This window comes from Physeter macrocephalus, chromosome 9, assembly GCF_002837175.3.
Source record: "Physeter macrocephalus isolate SW-GA chromosome 9, ASM283717v5, whole genome shotgun sequence".
Taxonomy (NCBI): Eukaryota; Metazoa; Chordata; class Mammalia; order Artiodactyla; family Physeteridae; genus Physeter; species Physeter macrocephalus.
This window is the reverse complement of record NC_041222.1, coordinates 74,977,764-74,996,725: the sequence shown is the minus strand read 5'-3', so window position 1 is coordinate 74,996,725 and position 18,962 is coordinate 74,977,764. Positions and strand designations below refer to the sequence as shown.

At 39.1% G+C, this 18,962-nt stretch overlaps 1 protein-coding gene across 1 annotated transcript in view; it reads left to right on the top strand.

The window, feature by feature from the left end:
- Positions 1 to 18,962, top strand: part of RASEF (RAS and EF-hand domain containing) — a 75,930-nt gene that overhangs the window by 17,066 nt on the left and 39,902 nt on the right. The window contains exons 2-5 of the mRNA XM_024132845.1: positions 7,642 to 7,788; positions 11,108 to 11,198; positions 14,793 to 14,888; positions 18,550 to 18,627. Coding sequence (XP_023988613.1) covers positions 7,642 to 7,788; positions 11,108 to 11,198; positions 14,793 to 14,888; positions 18,550 to 18,627 — 412 coding nt within the window. The remainder of the gene's footprint in view (positions 1 to 7,641; positions 7,789 to 11,107; positions 11,199 to 14,792; positions 14,889 to 18,549; positions 18,628 to 18,962) is intronic.

Below are 18,962 nucleotides of genomic sequence, written 5' to 3'. Positions count from 1 at the left end.
AAATTTTAAAAAAAGTTTACTGCTGAGTGAACAGATAGAATTCACTTATATCCCAGAATATGCTAATTTTAGGAGAGAAAATGAGTTCTTTGCTGGTACTCATGTTTCTGTGGTATATAGTAAGAAGTCTTTGGGAGATTTTAGAAAGACAAGCAAATCCTTATCTTCTGTAGAAGCTGGTGATGGGTTATCTATGTAATGCAATATTTTAATAAGTCCATGTTGATCTTCATAAAATCATGTGATTTAATTTGTTTTTAGAACTCATATAATAATATTTATAAACTTAAACATTATTTTGTTTAAAATTCATCCTAATTTATTATTGAAATATATTTAGGATTCACCATATTGTTTTAGCCATTTAGCTAAATGGATGGAGTTCTGATTTCAGCATCCTCAACCCACAAACACACAAATCTGAAGTGGAAGAAAATGAAGGGGTCTCTGTGTATCAGAAATATTAGTTAGAAATCCCCACAGGACATTTTCTCCAGTTGACAATTTTTGACTCTTCAGCTTTCTTATTGTATGTTATATAGCAAATATTGGCTGCTTCCCTGTTGGAAACAGTGTGAAAGGAGAAAGGGGAAAATTAAATCAAGGCAAAAGGCATCCAGCAGGTTGAAGAGGAGTGTATGCCCTTGCATGTAGATTTTAGATGCAACCTGGTGTGCTTCTAGAATCTCTCCTTTCTCACTGTGTTGTGAAGGGAATTGACCCTTTTCAGCTTGGCAATCAGATATACCAGTTTGTCTCCTTCCTGACCTGTGCCCAGCAAGGCTCATCTGCTCCCTCCTCACCACTGTCTTCTTTACCCTCCGTGAGGCAGAGTCCTTAGCCTGTAACACATATATATGGAATCTAAAAAAAAATGGTTCTGATGAACCTAGGGGCAGGACAGGAATAAAGGCGGAGACGTAGGGAATGGACTTGAGGACATGGGGAAGGGGAAGGGTAAGCTGGGACAAAGTGGGAGAGTAGCATTGACATACATACACTACCAAATGTAAAATAGATAGCTAGTGGGAAGCAGCCGCATAGCACAGGGAGATCAGCTCGGTGCTTTGTGACCATTGGGAAGTGGGAGGTACAAACTGTTGGGTATAAGACAGGCTCAAGGATGTATTGTACAACATGGGGAACATAGCCAATATTTTGGAATAACTATAAATGGAAAGTAACCTTTAAAAATTGTATTAAAATTTTTTAATTACAAAAAAAAAATGAGTAGGAGGTATTGGTGAAGTTCTATTCCTTAGGTGGTGGGATGGGTACCTCATTGCTTTTCAGTGATTCATTGCAACATACCTATACAGCAAATGTACTCTTTTTTATTATTAATTTATTAATTAAATTTTGGCTCTGTTGGGTAAGAAAAAAAAAAGAAATCCCCACAGGACATTTTCTCCAGTTGACGATTTTTGACTCTCTTCAGCTTTCTTAGTGTATGTTATATAGCAAATATTGGCTGCTTCCCTGTTGGAAACAATGTGAAAGGAGAAAGGGGAAAATTAAATCAAGGCAAAAGGCAGCCAGCAGGTTGAAGAGGAGTGTATGTCCTTGCATATAGATTTTAGATGCAACCTGTCGTGCTTCTAGAATCTCTCCTTTCTCACTGTGTTCAGAAGGGAATTGACCCTTTTCAGCTTGGCAATCAGATATACCAGTTTGTCTCCTTCCTGACCCTGTGCCAGCAAGGCTCATCTGCTCCCTCCTCACCACTGTCTTCTTTACCCTCCGTGAGGCAGAGTCCTTAGCCTGCCTCAGATCCAGTACAAAGCTCCACCTTCTCCACTCCACCCCGCCCTGTGTCCTCCTTCCCTAGGCTCTGGCCTCATTCATTCATTAATGCAGGATCTGTTGCTGGTCAGATCTCTGGGTGCTGCAAGGGATGTGGAGACTGATAGGGTAACTGGGAAGATAAAACATCCACAAAAAACTCAGTATATAAAGCTTCAGATAAAATGTGGCATGGGAAGGATTTCTTGTGGTTGAATCATTCCGAGCAGGCTTCATGGAAGGGGCGACTTTTGAGAGAGCCTTGACTGATGTGCAGAGTTTGATTTCTAGATAGGAGTTACAGAAAGTTTTGGTTTTGATCAGAGAGTAAGATTAAAATATTCTTTGACTAGGGAGAGATAACGGTGTTTCCCAACTCTTTTCAGTCTCAAAAATTGAAAAAAAAAAAGTTAAGGAATGGGATAATTTGAAATCAACCAAGATAACATATTTGTCTCCTTTTTTGAAAATTTATATATTGTGTGTTGGGCACTGTGCAAAATATTTGAGGACAGTGAGTACCTAAGAATGTTTTTGAGGACAGTGAGCACCTAAGAGTGTTTAGAAGATGGGACATTTGAAGGAAATGAGATAGGAAAGTAGAGTGGCTGTAAAATTGGTTCTTCAAACCAGAATTTTCCTATGAATAAAATGAGAACTAATATACTTAAAATTATCTAATATTATTGAAATATTATTTTGTCTGAAAAATTGCTTTTATTATATATGTGGTCCTATAAAACAGTTCTATATAAAATTTTTTAATAAATAAAAAGTAATTTCTAAAATATATAAAAATTTTTAGGTACATTAGTGCAAAGAAAATCTTTTAATAAATATGTGAACATTTAAAAATTGCAAAGCAGAGTAGTTTTGGAAAATACTTAAATATTTTAATCTGTTGCTTATTCATGTCTATCTCTAATACTTTTCTGAAGAATATATATTTTTTCCAATGTGGTCTTATTATGCTTTTTTCCTCCATAAAATTGCTTGTAATCTTCTTTGGAGTTACATTTTATGATTATTAAATTAGAAATTGTTGAGTCAATCAGCAGTTGACTCTTCTCTTTGGGTCATGTTTTTAATTAAGAAAATTATTCTGTGTACAAGGGCCGAAGAGCACTTCAAGAGCAAATTCTGTGATAAGCTTAGAGCAGATTCTACTAAACAGATGATATTCTCAATTTTTTTTTTGGTATTGACATGTATGAATATCGACTTTTATAAATATTTCAGCCCTTGATTGTCACAAGTTCTGTTTTTGCCTCCCTTCAAAGTACTTTCTTTGACAAATACTTTGACAAGTTTCTTAGCTTTTATAAGACAAGACTTGTAAAATAAATTGTCTCCATTTATGACTCTTTTGAATGTTTTCCCATATTTAGATGCTTCAAAATTGTAGGCCTTTTCAACTTCATTTTATTTTGGTACAGAATATAAATTTAAAAGATGTAGATGCTGATGCTTCTTCAGGAGATTTGTGTCTTCTGGTTCATGTGGTTAATGATATCACTCTAATTCACTATAGTGGAGGATAAATGCTGACAAACTTTTTTTTAATAAGTCTATTTTTAAAGAATGTTTTCAGGTTTACAGAAAAATTGTGAAGATAGTACAGAGAGTTCCTATATAACCTGCACCCACTTTCCCTCATTTTTAACTTCTTGCATTGGTGTAGTAATTTGTTAAAATTAATGAAGTGATATTGATACATTATTAGTAATTAAATTCCATACTTTATTCAGATTTCCTCAGTTTTTCCCTAATATCCTTTTTTTGGTTCCATCATTCTGTCCAGGACACCACCTTATACTTAGTTGTCATGTCTCCTGAGGCTTCTCTTGGCTGTGACAGTTAAATATTTCAAGCAAGTTACACGGTTATCACCATCGTTCTTGAGGAAAGAAAATTTGGTACTGAACTTTTTATTAAGCATGCATCTTTGTTTGTCTTGTGGGGTCATTGCTGCTAAAAGGATTTACTACAGAATGTAAAAGCATTACCATCCAGTAAAATAACTGGTTATACATTTAAACCACACTAAAAATGGTTAAATCACAGTAGCGAAAACATTCTAGTTACTTTCTATTGCTCTGTGGCGGGACTCTCCAACTTGTTTTCGGTACCTATTTCCTGTACACTGTGCCTGTAATTTCCTAATTTCCCATTGATGTGGCCAAATGGCTGCCCGGCAGCACTGTGTATCTATCTGCGGGTAGCCGCACAACTCGCTGGTTTTCCAGGTGGCCCGCAGGTCAGACCCCTCCATCTTTCTCCATCACCATCGAGACCCGTAGGAGTTATCTGTCTCCAGCTTCTCTTGTCCAAGATTAATTTGTTTTATTAGTGAGTATTCCTGTTTCCTGCTCCTGAAAGGAAAGTCTTAGTTACATTGTGTCTAGAGAGAGTCAGGAAAGGAGAGATGGGTTTATCACTGATCGTCTTCTGATTTAGTTGTGCCTTCATTCGTTAAAGGAGTCCCTTTTTTTTTAATACTCACATATTGTTTATTTTTTTATTTTTATTTATTTTTTTTTAACATCTTTATTGGAGTATAACTGTTTTACAATGGTGTGTTAGTTTCTGCTTTACAACAAAGTGAATCAGTTATACATATACATATGTTCCCATATCTCTTCCCTCTTGCGTCTCCCTCCCCCCCATCCCACCCCTCTAGGCGGTCACAAAGCACAGAGCTGGCCAAGATGTTTCAAAGGAAAGAAACTTTATAACAACTAGAGAATATTTTTTAAAAGATCGAATAACTGTTTGTCTTTGTCCCTTTCTCATTCTGCATGTGAACACCTCACTGCTAACACAGTGTTTTATTTATGGTTAAAAAAAAAAATTGGCCCCCTTTTATCTTCCTGTGTTGTCTAGGAATGAGTCATTACAAGTTTGTGGGGGTGATTATTTGCTTCCATGTCCTGGCTATTGTAAATAGAGCTACAATGAACATTTTGGTACATGATTCTTCCCTTTTAAATGTAGATGGTGCTTGTAGCAATAATACCTATCCTCAAATAATTTTCAAAAAATCTTGGTACATCAAAGTTTTTTAAATGGAGACATGCACTTGGGACCCCTGAAAAGCAGATTAGCACTTACTTTTGGTATGAAGAGCTAGTTCCTCTGGAGCCAGATGGGCTGAATTGGAATCCTAGCTCCAATACCAGAATGATACCTCTCTTGACCTCATTTTCCTCTGTGGTAAATAGGATTCTAGTGATAACTTCTTCATAAGGCTGTTGTCAGGATTAAGTGAATAGTACATTTAAAAGCTGAGATCACTGCTGGGACTGCATATGTAAGGTGCTTAATAAATGTTTGCTTCACTATATGAATGCTTCAGAATAGTCTTTTATTCCCTTGAAAGAGAATGAATGGTGGCAGTAAAGACTCACCCTGGTCATAGAAGTTTTATTATTTATTTAATATGAAGCTATCAAGGAAGGAGGTAAGAAAGTAATTTAATCTGGAAGGTGATGATTAAAAAAACAAATTAGGAAAGTATGACGCCAACTTTTTAAGTTCAGGTTGAGTTTTACAAAAAACTTCCAAGCCTTAGGCTCTACAAAATACAAACATTTCTTTCTCTCATATTGGGAAGATTGATGTGGTCAGGCATCCTTCCTGAGCAGTTTCCCTCAGTGTGGTGATCCAAACATATTTCACCACATGATTTCACCATATTGGAGTTTTTCACTTCAGCCATGAGGATGAGGAAATGAGGAGGGAGGCAGAGAAGGAGAGGGCTGGGGGGAGAGGGGAGAAAGAGAGAGAGAGAAATAAATATGAGAGAGGGATAATGAGAATGCATAAGAGCTGAGGATCTTACAAAGGATTTTAGGGGCCAAACATGGAAGTGGCAAATACATCATTTCTTCTCCCAGTCCATTGGCCACAACTAGTCACATGGCTCCAACCTACCTGCCCAGGGTTCTGAGGAGTCAGTTCTTCCCTGTGTGCCCTATAAAAAGAAGCAGCGTAGATGAGTATCCAGCTAGTCTCTGACACAACAGTTAACCATGTAACTTATTTCCTACTAGTGGCAGACATTTTCTATAATTAATCTATTTGTACACTTCACTGTAAACTATTCCTGAAATTCTGTGTAATACCAGGACCAGCAAAGGACTCAAGAGAATTTACAATCATTATGTTCCTTTCTTATTTTAGAAATTTTCAGAAATTCAGGGAAGTTTTGGAGACATCTACTTCTGAACATTTTATTGCTGTGCAGTTAGCCAAGAAACAAGGACTCTTGGTGACAGTATCTTAATGGCAATCCTAGACAGGCAGGTCCCTATTAACGAGAAAGTTTTTATGCTTTGTATACCGCTGATGGTCAGTAAATGACAAAAGGCAAGGAAGTTAATGATCCTGTTGTACATTGAAATTACATGGGACAATGTAAGAGTAGAGATTTTTTTGTTTTTTTGCTGCTCTTTAATAAATATGGCTCACTACTGTAGCCAATATTTGTACTCAGCTCTGACAGGAAGGATGATGGCAACTTTCTGTGTCTTATATCACCAAATAAAGTGACTTATTCCTGCAGGTTTATTAATAATATTTCAGTTGAGCAGTTCTTTTCAATCATAATTGGCCTCTGCACACATCGAGCAGTTTATTTTTAAGAGAAAAGCTGGGAGAGTTTATAGCTATGTGGACACACCTCAGGGCCATGCCTAAATAAGCTTTGGGTTAATATATACCTTACCTTTTGAAGTGTTTCATAGTTCTGTGTGATGATTTTGAATCCCATTTCTTCTGCCAAAGTTCAGATGTTTAACACCACTGGGAAGCAATATAAGGTAATGGTTGACCGTGTGATCTGCAGTATCAGACTGAGTTTGAATCCAAATTCTGCCACTCAGTCACTATGTGACCTTGGAAATGTTCACTGTTTGCTATGGTTGCCTAGGTATTTCTGATAACAAATATCAGACTGGGTGGCTTAAACAACAGAGATTTATTTTCTCACAATTCTGGAGACTGGAAGTTTGAGATCAAGGTATTGGCAGGGTTGGAGGTGAGAGCCGCCTCTCTTCCTGGCTTGTCAACGGCGGTCTGCCTGTGTCTTCACGTGGCCTTATCTCTGTATCACTCAGAACATCGGCTCCCAAACTTGAGTCAAGGACACCACCAGCCTCACTGACTCACTCCTTTATCCCCTAGCAGAACAGCTGCCCAGTCTTACCAGGTTTTCTTTTGAAATGACTCTGAAATATTTGTCTTTTACAAATGTTAATAATAACAAGTATGAGGATTCTCACATATAAATATCATATATATGAAATAATTTTAACTGACTATAAAACAATAGGTATATGTACTTTTATGATCATAAAGTCTGAAGTATGTCTTATAGGGATTGGTGGAACATATTATTAAGTAATTAGTTTGCTACCTAACTTTTTTTCTGTAAATCTATTTAACTTTCTATGCAAGAAAAAAAACCCAGCAGTGACAAAAAAAATCCTTCCCTATCAATCCTTCCCTGTGCATGTCCACTGCCCTCACTGGCCTCCATCTTCTAATATTAAATCATCACATTTGTACACCTTAAAAAATCACGCTGTACAACCTAAATATGTACAGTTTTTATTTGTCAGTCATATCACAATAAAGCTGGGGAAAAAAATGAAGTTGCTGTTCCACTGTTAAAAATATAATAATAATATGAAGAATAGTGCAATAGCATCTCTGACTGCTGTCTTCCCTCCATTCTGGTCATTCTGTTGTTACATTTTTCTTCCTTGGTTCTTAAGTGTCTCTTTCCTAAAGAATATTCTGAAATTTTGACTTTTTTTACTCGGTTTTATTTAATTTTTAATCTAATTTTTTTGGCAGAAAAGAGCAAGTTAGTACCTTGTATCACAACATCAACCTCGTGGAGCCAAGACTAATTCAGCCATATGAACATGTTATAAAGAACTTTATCCGTGAGATCAAACTTCAAAGCACAGAAATGGAAAACCTGGCCATTGCAGTGAAGAGGTATTGTAGTCTTTCCTGTCTAAGTGGCAGAAGGTGTCCTTTAACTGGCTCTCTGACCAAGTGGCCCAAAGACGGAACTGCATTATCATATGGATGGGGGAACGACCCTAACCTGAGGAATCTGGAGCTTTCTAAACTAAGCCAGCATGAGGGAAGCTGAGTCAGACAGTACTTTGTAGGGTCAGCCAGCAATCCATCAGCAGGTCCCCATGATCCTATCATATAAACCCTTCAAGGCCTGTGATTCCATATAGAACAGTTCAAAGAGATTCGTTATCTTATATCCAGCCACTTGAAACATACAGGATACTGTTCATCCAGAGAGGCAGGCAGACTCCATTTGAAGCCTGGCCTTGTCACTGACGGAAGAGTGACTTTGGGCAGGTTACTTAATCTCCCTGAGTCTCAGCTTCTGCATCTGCAAAATGAGGCTGTAAATATTCACATCTTCGGGGTGTGGAGACCTCATAGTGAGGCTTGGGTGAAGCACTTGGCACTGGGCCTACCACATGATGGGTACTCAAAAGTGTTTCTTTCCCTCTCTCTAACCCTCCTCACCAGCTTGACCTGAAAGCCTAAAGACTGTTGAACCCTTACTCTCATACAGTTTATATAAGCCACAGCTGGCTTACATAGGCTATCTTATTGGTTTTAACAGCAACCCAGTGCCAAAAATGAATTTATATGTGTTGCAATCCAAACATCAGCCTCTTTGTTCCCTGGAAGACCACACTCCTTTGGCATCTATTGGGAGAGAGGGCATTTTGTTTGTCACAATTCCTGGGTGTTCTGCCCCACAGATGCTTCTCAACTCCATGTGCTCTGCCACCAGCAGCTCCCAGTGCGCTGTGCACCGCACTGGTCTCTGCCCAGAACTTGTAAACGGCCCCTTGCGTAGGATGCCCCCCATTTGCATGGGGGCAGGTGAAGGCCGTTCCTCTCTCTTTATTCTTTCCCTCCACATGATGATAAAACTATGTAGCTGACCCTGTGAAGTAATTAAAATACAGAAGAGAAAATGTTTTAAAACACTGATGCTAAATAGGACTGTTTTTATAGTCCTAGAATCATACAAGAGTTGAACTATTCACGGGGGTTTTTTAAGTGAACGTTTTCAGTTCCTGACTTCAATCTTTTCCCTCAAGTTTGCCTGCTAGAGGCTTTCAGTGGGATCATAGGGCGGTCCTCAGATCATCAGTTTCTGCAGAGCATTCTGGGGTGTGGATCAGAGCCCCAGATTTGGCCTCCTTTGAGGGGTGACTAGCAGACACACATACTGAGTTTTTAAAGAGTCCTGTGAATATCTGTGAAAACACACTAACTCCCCTGTACACACACAGGTGCATATACACAGACCCACACAAAGATACATGGGACACACACATACACACACATTCACACATAACCTCTAAGTATAGTCCTGTGTAAACCCATAAGGGAAAAAAGAATGGCATTCTCTTCCCTTTGCTCTCATTCCCAGCCGGGCCGCTCTCTGCTGTGGACAGAGTGCGTCATGTGATGTGGAGCTGATGGTGCTTCTCTCCGCCCAGCTTCTGTGCTCTGTGGGTGGGATCCGAAGTCAGGCTCTGTCCTAAGCCCAAGACCTCCTAAAGGCCGCTCTCTGAGCTGGCAGAGACCTTGCCGAGGTGTTTAAGTGACTACTGTAAATATTCCCTTACATCCTTAACTGAGGACCGTGCGCTCCCCACCTCTGTTTTTGGTTAGGGGAGGGCCTCAGTCTTTTCGCTCAGCACTTGCACCTGAAGAAGAGGTTCCCAGTGTCCTGGTAGGAGCCCTGGACTAAGGTTAAAGTGGACATTCCCAACATGGTAGCCGCTTTACTGGGAATTGGGAATTGCTGGGGCAAACAGTGTGTCATTATAGACTACCCTGATTTACTCCCCCTCCTCCAAAAATAAGAAAGAAAGAAAAAAGAGTTGTTCAGAAGTGAAAAAGGCAGAAGGAACACATTCGGGAGAAGTCCCAGATGCCCAGATGTTTGGGACTGGATGTCTAGAAGGAATGGCTGGAAAAAAAGGGTCATAACAAAGGGAGAAATGGATGTGTGGCTTAGCTATTCCCAGTCCCAGAGTTGACCAGAAAACCCCGAAAGTTGCTGTGGAGATACATAAGGCCTAGGTTTCAAACATCAAGTGTTTGTAAACAAACTAGAACTAGCTGACTGTCCAAACTTGGTTAACATAACCTCGGGCAGGCTGTAAGGTGAAGAGGAAGTTAACAGAAGCAGAAAATAGTGATAAGTCACTCAGAATTTTACTTCCGGGTCTTTCCTCCACCCATCAATGCTTGTTTGGAAGCTCATGTAGGAATTAAATTAATGCATGAACAAATTGTGCTGGGAGGGAGTAAATAAGCTGAAAGCAGGTAGGATGGTATAGCAGAAGCAATCAGACTGGAAGTCAGAGGCCTTCTACTGAGGTCCTGTTTCTACTTTTATTAACACCATGTCATTGGGCCAAGTAAATTAACTCTAAATCTCATGGTGGCTGCTTTCAAGTCACTTACAATCTAGTTGAGTAGGCAAGACATATGCATGTGAAAATTTAGATAATTGGACACAGAGCTGAGAGAGAACAAAAAATAAATTTTTTAGGACTTAATCTGAAGCTTCAATCATTGTAAAGTGACAGGTGTCTCCATACTAGACAACTGCTAAATAAAACTATCTGGGTATCTTCTCAACAAAATTTTCTCATTTCTAACTTTTTGGCAGATCAGTATTCTCTGCCTCCACAGAAATATGATTTATTGATTGTATTAATAAAAGAAACAGGAATTTTCTAAAGGGCAGCTATATCTACGTTCTAGAACTTTAGGGAACCAATCAGAAATAATTTTTGAGATCTCTTCTTTTTTTCCCTTCTAACTATAGCATTTAGCATTGTGTGTTTCATATGATAAAATTTCAAAATTGTATCTAACCATCTCTTTCCCATGGAGTTCTTTTCTTGTCTGGGATTGTAGCTCAGTCATCGCAGCAAAAAACGTTTTCAGAATTTATTGAGAGCCTCCCAGCAGTTTGGTATCTTTATCTGTTCTTTGCCACAATCTAGTTTAATACCATTTAATCTACTCTATTCCATTTATTTAATATCTAGTTTTAATGTCCCTTTACACCCAACTGATTGAATTGCCAACATCATTTTATTATGTGGAAGGAACAGGGAATATTATTTTAAATGGTATGTTTCTCCTCATCTGTAAACTAGAGAGCTTGAAATAGATGAGGTCAGAGTTTTCTCTTCATGTTACAAGGCCAAGAGTATAATGAAAAGGTGTGCATCCTCTTAAATTTCAGAGCCCAGGACAAGGCAGCCATGCAGTTGAGTGAATTGGAAGAGGAAATGGATCAGAGGATTCAGGCTGCAGAACACAAGACGCGGAAAGACGTGAGTTTGTGGGATGGCCCCTTCATGCAACGAATCCTCAGAGCACCTTTTATGGACAGGGCACCGGGCATCCTCTGGGTGTTTCAAGTCCAGACTGCCAGAGGCGCTTTCAACAAGGGCATTGTTAGTGCTGGTGGTTTTGTCGGGTGGGGGTGGGGGGTAGAGTAAGGAGAGAGGGAGAGAGAGAGAGACGGTAAGTAAGTAATCAAAGTGGCTAATTTCAGATGGCAACAAACACAGTAAAGAAACGGCATGTGTGATAGGCTGCTTCGGGTTGAGAGGTCAGGGGCCTCTTTGAAGAGGGGACAGGAGAGCTGAGGCCTGAAAGAGAAGGCAGATCCCGCCTTCGTAAAGAATGGTGGCTCCACCCTTAATACCACTGTCTTGCTGCCCACGTCCACCGCTACTTTAAATCTAGATTACAATGAAGTTAAAATGCTCTCTGAAAATTTTGATGTTGTTTTACAATGGGGTATACTTTTACTCATCAATATAGAAACTCTCATAGTTGAAAGTTGGGTGCTACCTTCAGTGATTTCCATAGGAGAAATAATTATCTTTTTCCCTTCTGAAATATATTTGGATGATTGATGTTTACTGAAAACAGAAAATAGACATATTTCTTTGAGTAGCTCACATCAGGTTGAACATTCCCTTTTTTTCTATTCATTTTCCCCATTAACTCTGAGAGGCAGAAAATTGAGTGAGAAGGGCCTGGGGTGTTGGCATCCAATAGACCTTAGTTTGCCTCCTGGCTCTGCCCCGTCTCAGTTAAGTGGCATTGGAAAAATAACATAACCTCTGAGCCTTTGTTGTTCCAACTTTAGATGGGATAATGCCACCTACCTGCTTTAAGGAGGGTCGAGCCTGGTGATCTGTATGCGTGCCTAGCGCAGTGCCTGAGGTATGGTAGGGGCACCGTGGCCATTGGTGTTCTGGTCTTTTCCGGTGCTCTGCGTACCTTGTGTCCTTTCAGATTCTTCACCTTAAATTGCTTTACCACATGTATGCCTTCGGGTCTCTTGGTGGTCTTATCTCTTAATAACACATTTAATAACTGTTTGGAAGTCATGTTCGCAGAGTGAATAGCTCAGAATCCACAGTCCAGCTTTATTACGATGATTATCCCATTCTTTTGTTAGCGCTTTATTTCTTCTAGTCTAGAAACAGTAACATCCTATCTTTTTCTGCCTTTTTCCCTCTCCATCCACTTAATGTGTGCATTCATTCATTCATCACACACTTATCAAGCATGTGTGTTATTCTGTCATCAAATCTCCGCCTCTTCCAGCTAAGCACTTCCCAGACTGGTTGTTGGTGATGGATACCTGACCATGGCCCTACCCCTTATCACTTCATGTTTTGTTAATTGTACCATCTTCCTCATTTTCCTTGGCTCTGGTACAGGGATAGTGAATACATGGCATCTTTCTCTGTTCCACAGCGATGGCATAAGTGGCTGGTGAGTCATTGCATAGATGTGGTCTCTGAAACCTCAGCACACTGCTGCCAATGGAGCAGCTTTGGCCCTGGGATGACACCTATTTGCCAGTCTGCCCCAGTCTCCTAGTGTCTCTGGAATAACACGTCCACGCTGACTGAAGATTTTCCCTAACTCACCTCCACTAAGCGTGGCTTACCTTGGCTCCCTACACACAGTTCTTCACCCCGCAGCTCTGGCCTGGCTCATTGCTCTGCTTTCACTCCAGCTGGGTTTTTTTGCCTTGATAACTCCTCTCCACTTTCCTAAACTTTGCAAAGATCAGAGAAAGTCCCCCCTTCTCCCCAGTGCCCTCCCCTAGTCCTCTAGCCACGTTCACCTCTTCCTGACCTTGACTCCTCTTGCACATATGTGTTTATCCCATTGTTTCAGTTAGGGTTTTAAAAATATATTGTAACAGCTTTATTGAGGTATAATGGGCATGCAATAAACTGTACCGACTCAAAGTGTAGAATATGATAAGATTGGATATGTGTATATACCGAGAAACCATCACCACAATCAAGATAAAGGTACGTTCACATACTGTTGGTTTCCATGCCCCTGTGTCATGCCATCCTTCTTTGCCCCTCATTGTCAGGCAACCATTTTACGTCTTCTTTGGTGAAGCGTCTATTAAAATCTTTTGCTCACTTTTAAAACTAGGTTGTTTGTTTTCTTATTATTGAGTTTTGGGAGTCCTTTATATATTCTGATCTATAAATATTTCCTCCCAGGCTGTGACTTATCTTTTCATTCTCCTAACAGTGTCTTTTGAAGAGTAGACATTTTTTATTTTTATGAAGTCCAATGCATCAGTTTTTTCTTTCATGGATATGTTTTTGATATTTAAGAAATCTTTGCATAACCCAAGGTTGCAAAGATTTTCTCCTGTGTTTTTTCTATGAGTTTTATTGTTTTAGATTTCACATTTAGGATCTATTTTGTAAGGTATGGATCAAAGTTCATATTTTTTGCATATGCATATCTAATTGTTCCAGCCCATTTGTTGAAAATACTAGCTGTTTTCTGCTGAATTGCCTTTGCACTTTGTCCAAAATCAGTTTTCTGTATTTGTGTTGGGTTTATTTCTGGGCTCTCCATTCTGTTCCGTTGATTGATTTGTCTATCTTTATGCTGGTATTACATTGTCTTGATGATTATTGCTTTATAATGTCTTGAATTAGTTCCATAATGAGTCTAGTATTAGTTCTTCAACTTTGTTCTTTTTCAAAGTTGTATTGGCCATTTTAGGTCCTCAATTTCCATAGAATCAGCTTGTCATTTTCGAAAAACAAAAACAACAACAACAAAAACCCAAAAACCTGCTGGGGGTTTGACTGGACTTCATTGCATCTATAGATCAACTGGGGGAGATTTGGCATCTTATTAATAATGAATAATCCACAAAGCTGACATATTCTCCATTTATTTAGGTCTTGTTACACTCAACTCCACTGGTTATACACTTAAAACTTTATTTGAATACAGAACATAGGATATTAAATTCCATAATGTGTTAAGAGAGAAAGGAAACTGAAAGATATTTGGGCTCATGGGAGCTGCAGCCCCTGACCTCCTGGAGTGCCCTTTTGCCATTCTCTGCACCAGGGGTGACAAACATGAGAAGTACCAGCCTATGGGGCAGCACTTTGCGTAGAAATTTGCAGGTGATGTGGTTTGAATTTAGATAAGGTGTAAGCTCTTGGAAAAACAGTAAACCCATCAGGCCTTCCTGAGTCCTGATGACATGATAGGATTCAGGCAAGCACAGGGGCCCTTGATCGTGCCATAGCTTTTAATTAAACACAGCAGTATTTAATTAGCTAGTTAATTGATGTGCTGCAGCCCTCTATCACAGTTGAGTAGCGGTCTTAGAGGTGTCACCCCAGGTTACGTGTGTATGTAGGTTGTGGGATTCCTCAGTTCTTTCAGTCTTGTAAGTTTCCATTCCGGAAGTGCTGGGCATCTAAAGTTTGGTTACTTCTGTTTTACCTTCTCACCATCTCTGTGTAGGAGACTTGGGGTCAGCCTTAGTTTGACACAAAATGTTTCTCACCTACAGGATTTTGAAGAACCTATTTAAATCAACAAAATCTTTTTTTTTCTTTCAGGAAAAACGCAAAGCTGAAGAAGCCCTCAGTGACCTCAGGCGTCAGTATGAAACAGAAGTGGGAGATCTACAGGTGACAATAAAGAAACTCAAAAAGGTAGGTATGTGGCAGCTGGACTTTGAGGGATACTTTCAGTATCTCAATGCGTCTACATTTTTAGCAACTAAAAACATGCAGAATCATATTGAAGCAGTGGATAGATCAGATTTCAGAATCAAATTGGACTCCTTGGCAAGAATTTTTTTTAAAGGCCTGTAATTTCTATTTCTTAGGGCAGCCTATCTTCTGCATAGATCTAATAAATATTTCTGGTCCCTTGAACAGTTGTCCATCAAACCTCAGTTTTCTTTCCTTGGTCTTTACCAAGTGCCCTCAAGTTCCACGTGTCCAGTGGACTGTCTGCTCATGACAGCAGGGACACTGTCTTTCCTGGTCATGTAGCCCTACACTCAGCTTACTGCAAGGTGTATGTACTCAGTGAATATTTATTAAATGAAATGAATATTTCTCTTCTCTGTGGAAGGTTCCAGATCTAGAGGACCGCTGATCAGCAAGAAATGGGAGAGAACCTGTTGACATGAAAGCAGAGGTGTGATTGGTTTTGGCCTCTGCTCTATTTGGTTTCTAATGATTAGGGTCCATTTCACTCAGTGGTATGCTGGTAGATGTTTAACAACAGGCTCTGGAGAGGGGAGGAAGGGAGGAGGCATTTGTAGCATTTGCCGATCTTCATGGTATAAATATTCCCACCATTACCGATTTCGAGCTACCAAGTTGACATCACTGAATGCAGAGTTTGGGAAGAAATGCTTAAAATAAATAGGTTTTCGCCTGCTGGTACACATTGGCTCCAGCATAATACTGGATTCACTTCCTGCATGTGGATGGTCTCCGTAACTAATGGAAATACCTTAGCTAAAATGAAAATGGGTACTTAAAAAATAATCGTCCCCGAAAGTGGCATTGTGAATTTAGGCACATCACTTTGCTTCTCTAGTTGTTCATATGATAAGCTTTAATGCTCCTTCCAGTGTTTATACTAAATGAGATTAAGTGACAATTAACTGCATTTGTGGGTTACTGCAATTTAAACCTCTGGAATTATTAAGAATTCTTCCCAGTATCCTTCTTGGAAAAGTATTATCAACGTCAACCTTATATCTGATTTCCAAAGGTCATTAGACCATAATACTAGTCTTGTATTACAGAATTTGAATGGACCAATCCTTTGCTTAATGCCAGAGTCACAAATTCTCCTAGTCACTGTCCTCAATTATTTCCGTGTCATCCAAATCTTTAAACTAAGAGAATGTTTGCAAGAGGAGACACAGAGTTGTTTTTTCATATAGCATGTGATGAAGACCAAATAGGCACTGAACAGTAAGAGTCAGGAGTGATGAGACCCGAGTCCTTATCAAGACTGTGCCAATTTCGGACTTCCCTGGTGGTGCAGTGGTTAAGAATCCGCCTGACAATGCAGGGGACACGGGTTTGAGCCCTGGTCTGGGAAGATCCCACATGCCGTGGAGCTAACAACTAAACCCACGCGCCACAACTACTGAGCCTGCGCTCTAGAGCCAGCGAGCCGCAACTACTGAGCCCGCGTGCCACAACTACTGAAGCCCACGCACCTAGAGCCTGTGCTTTGCAACAAGAGAAGCCATCGCAATGAGAAGCCCACGCACCGCAACGAAGAGTAGCTCCCACTCGCCGCAACTAGAGAGAAAGCCCGTGCGTAGCAACAAAGACCCAACGCAGCCAAAAATAAAAAAATTTTTTTAATTTAAAAAAGACTGTGCCAATTTCTTCTGTAACACCCAGGACAATTGGCTTCATCCTTCTTTTTTTTAAAAAAATAAATTTATTTATTTATTCATTCATTGATTTATTTTTGGCTGCATTGGGTCTTCGTTGCTGCACGCGGGCGGCTTTCTCTAGTTGTGGCGAGCGGGGGCTGTTCATTGCGGTTCACAGGCTTCTCACTGCGGTGGCTTCTCTTGTTGCAGAACATGGGCTCTAGGTGCACGGGCTTCAGTAGTTGTGGCACGTGGGCTCAGTAGTTGTGGCTCACGGGCTTGGTTGCTTCGCGGCATGTGGGATCCTCCCGGAGCAGGGATCGAACTCGTATCCCCTGCCTTGGCAGGCGGACTCTTAACCACTGCGCCACCAGGGAAGTCCGGCTTCATTGTTCTGATCGTTAGCTTCTCATCTGTAAGATGGGATTAATAATAAACTGTCCTGTCTAACCATAGTGACTGACATTTTTTTGACTTTGTAGCTTATTAAGCTCTTCTTCATAATTAAAAAAAATCGAATTCTTACACTTTCTCTGAGGAAAGTTCAAATTTCCCACTTTTACAGATGAGAACACTGAGTTCCAGGTTAAATAACTTGCACAAAGTCACTCAGCTAATAAGCAATGGGTTGTCTTTCTGTCTTTACGCAGTTGGTGCTTTCTCACTTATACCAGACTTCCTGCCTGCCTGATAGGGTTGTTCTGCGAGAGAGTAAGAGATGATTTATGGGAGAACATGTTAAAAGCTGTAAAGGAATATACAGAAGTTTACAGATTTAGTATAATCGCCAGCCATTACCTTATGCCAGTGGTTCTGAGAAACTCATTTTTTTCCCCACAATTTTTTTTCTCTGAAATTGGCATGATCTTAAAATCAGTGGCTCTTTCGGCTTCAGCCACTTGAAAACCTTCCGCTGATGCCATCTGGCAAGTTGAAGAAAGTCTGTCATCAATGTACTTAGATTTTGATGAAATATCGCATTCATTTTGATGAATGCATGCATATTCTATTAATGGACACCCCCAAATCCCCACATTTCCCAAGGTATGTAAGCTGTGTGTAAGAAAGACATTTTTGTTGTCCATGTTAGGGATGCTTCTGAGCCAATTTAGTCTGGTAATGCTCAGTACTATCAACCAGGAAGTAAAGCTCATTTGTGTTTTTATATAATTTTGTGTGTGTGTCTCTAACTTCATATCATACTTAAATTTCATTGACTTAAATCATTAAATAAGCATTTTTTTGACATCACCATGAAGAAAACATAGTTGGTTTTTGACACCAATTCTGCTCTTAAAAATCTTGGACTCTAGTAAGAGAGTTAAAACTCATAAGTAATTATGATATAGAATAGAAAGTGTTAAATGCAGATAAAGTTTAAGAGAATATAAAGGTCCAGACTCATATGCAACATAACTGAAAAAGGGAGGACTGAGTTGCTTGACAGTTGAATGGTTTCCCCAAAATGGCTTTTCAATTGTTTCAAAGAAAAATATACACACTACTATATATAAAATAGATAACCAACACGGACCTACTGTATAGCACAGGAAACTATACTCAGTATCTTATAATAACCTATAATGGAAGAGAATGTAAAAAAAGAATATATATATGTGTGTAATTGTACATAAGTACATATGCATAATATGTACTTTACACCTGAAACTAACAAACTGTAAATCAACTTTATTTCAATTTAAAAAAAAAAAAAATGTACCTTGGCCAAAAAAAAGAAAATTCATGAAATAAGAAAACCCTTTCTTTAAATGTTTAAATTATTTAAAGCAAATTTTCAAATCCTTCTGGATTATATGTAGTTTAATGATTTATAAGGTTGTATAATGTTGAAAATTGGAGACTTCTAGAATTCCCATATCTATATGCACATATATTCCTAAACTTAACCAAATCAATTCAAAGTGAGTTTGTAAAAGCCCAACTTTTATTTGCTTTTTCAGCTAGAAGAACAATCAAAACACATAAGTCAAAAGGAAGATGTGGCTGCATTAAAAAAACAAATTTATGATTTATCAATGGTAAGAATTAACTTTTCACTCACAGTAATATATTTCCTGTTAGACTATTGTTTCCTAAATAAAATCATGCTATGATTTCAATGTTCCAGGAATAAAAGCTTAAAGAGAAATTAATACTACAGTTAGAGAAAGTCTTTGAAATACCTCTGACTAAAGGTATTATATTTATGCAGGCTTTTTCCCTCAATGATACCTATTGTAAATGTTTTTTTTTTTTATTCAAAGCAATAATGGCATGGCCTTCAAATTTTAAATAGTTAACCCCTGCATTCTTACAACATCAACTTTTATCTGTTTCCCTGGCTTTGTAAGATGAGGTATTATTGCCCTGCCCT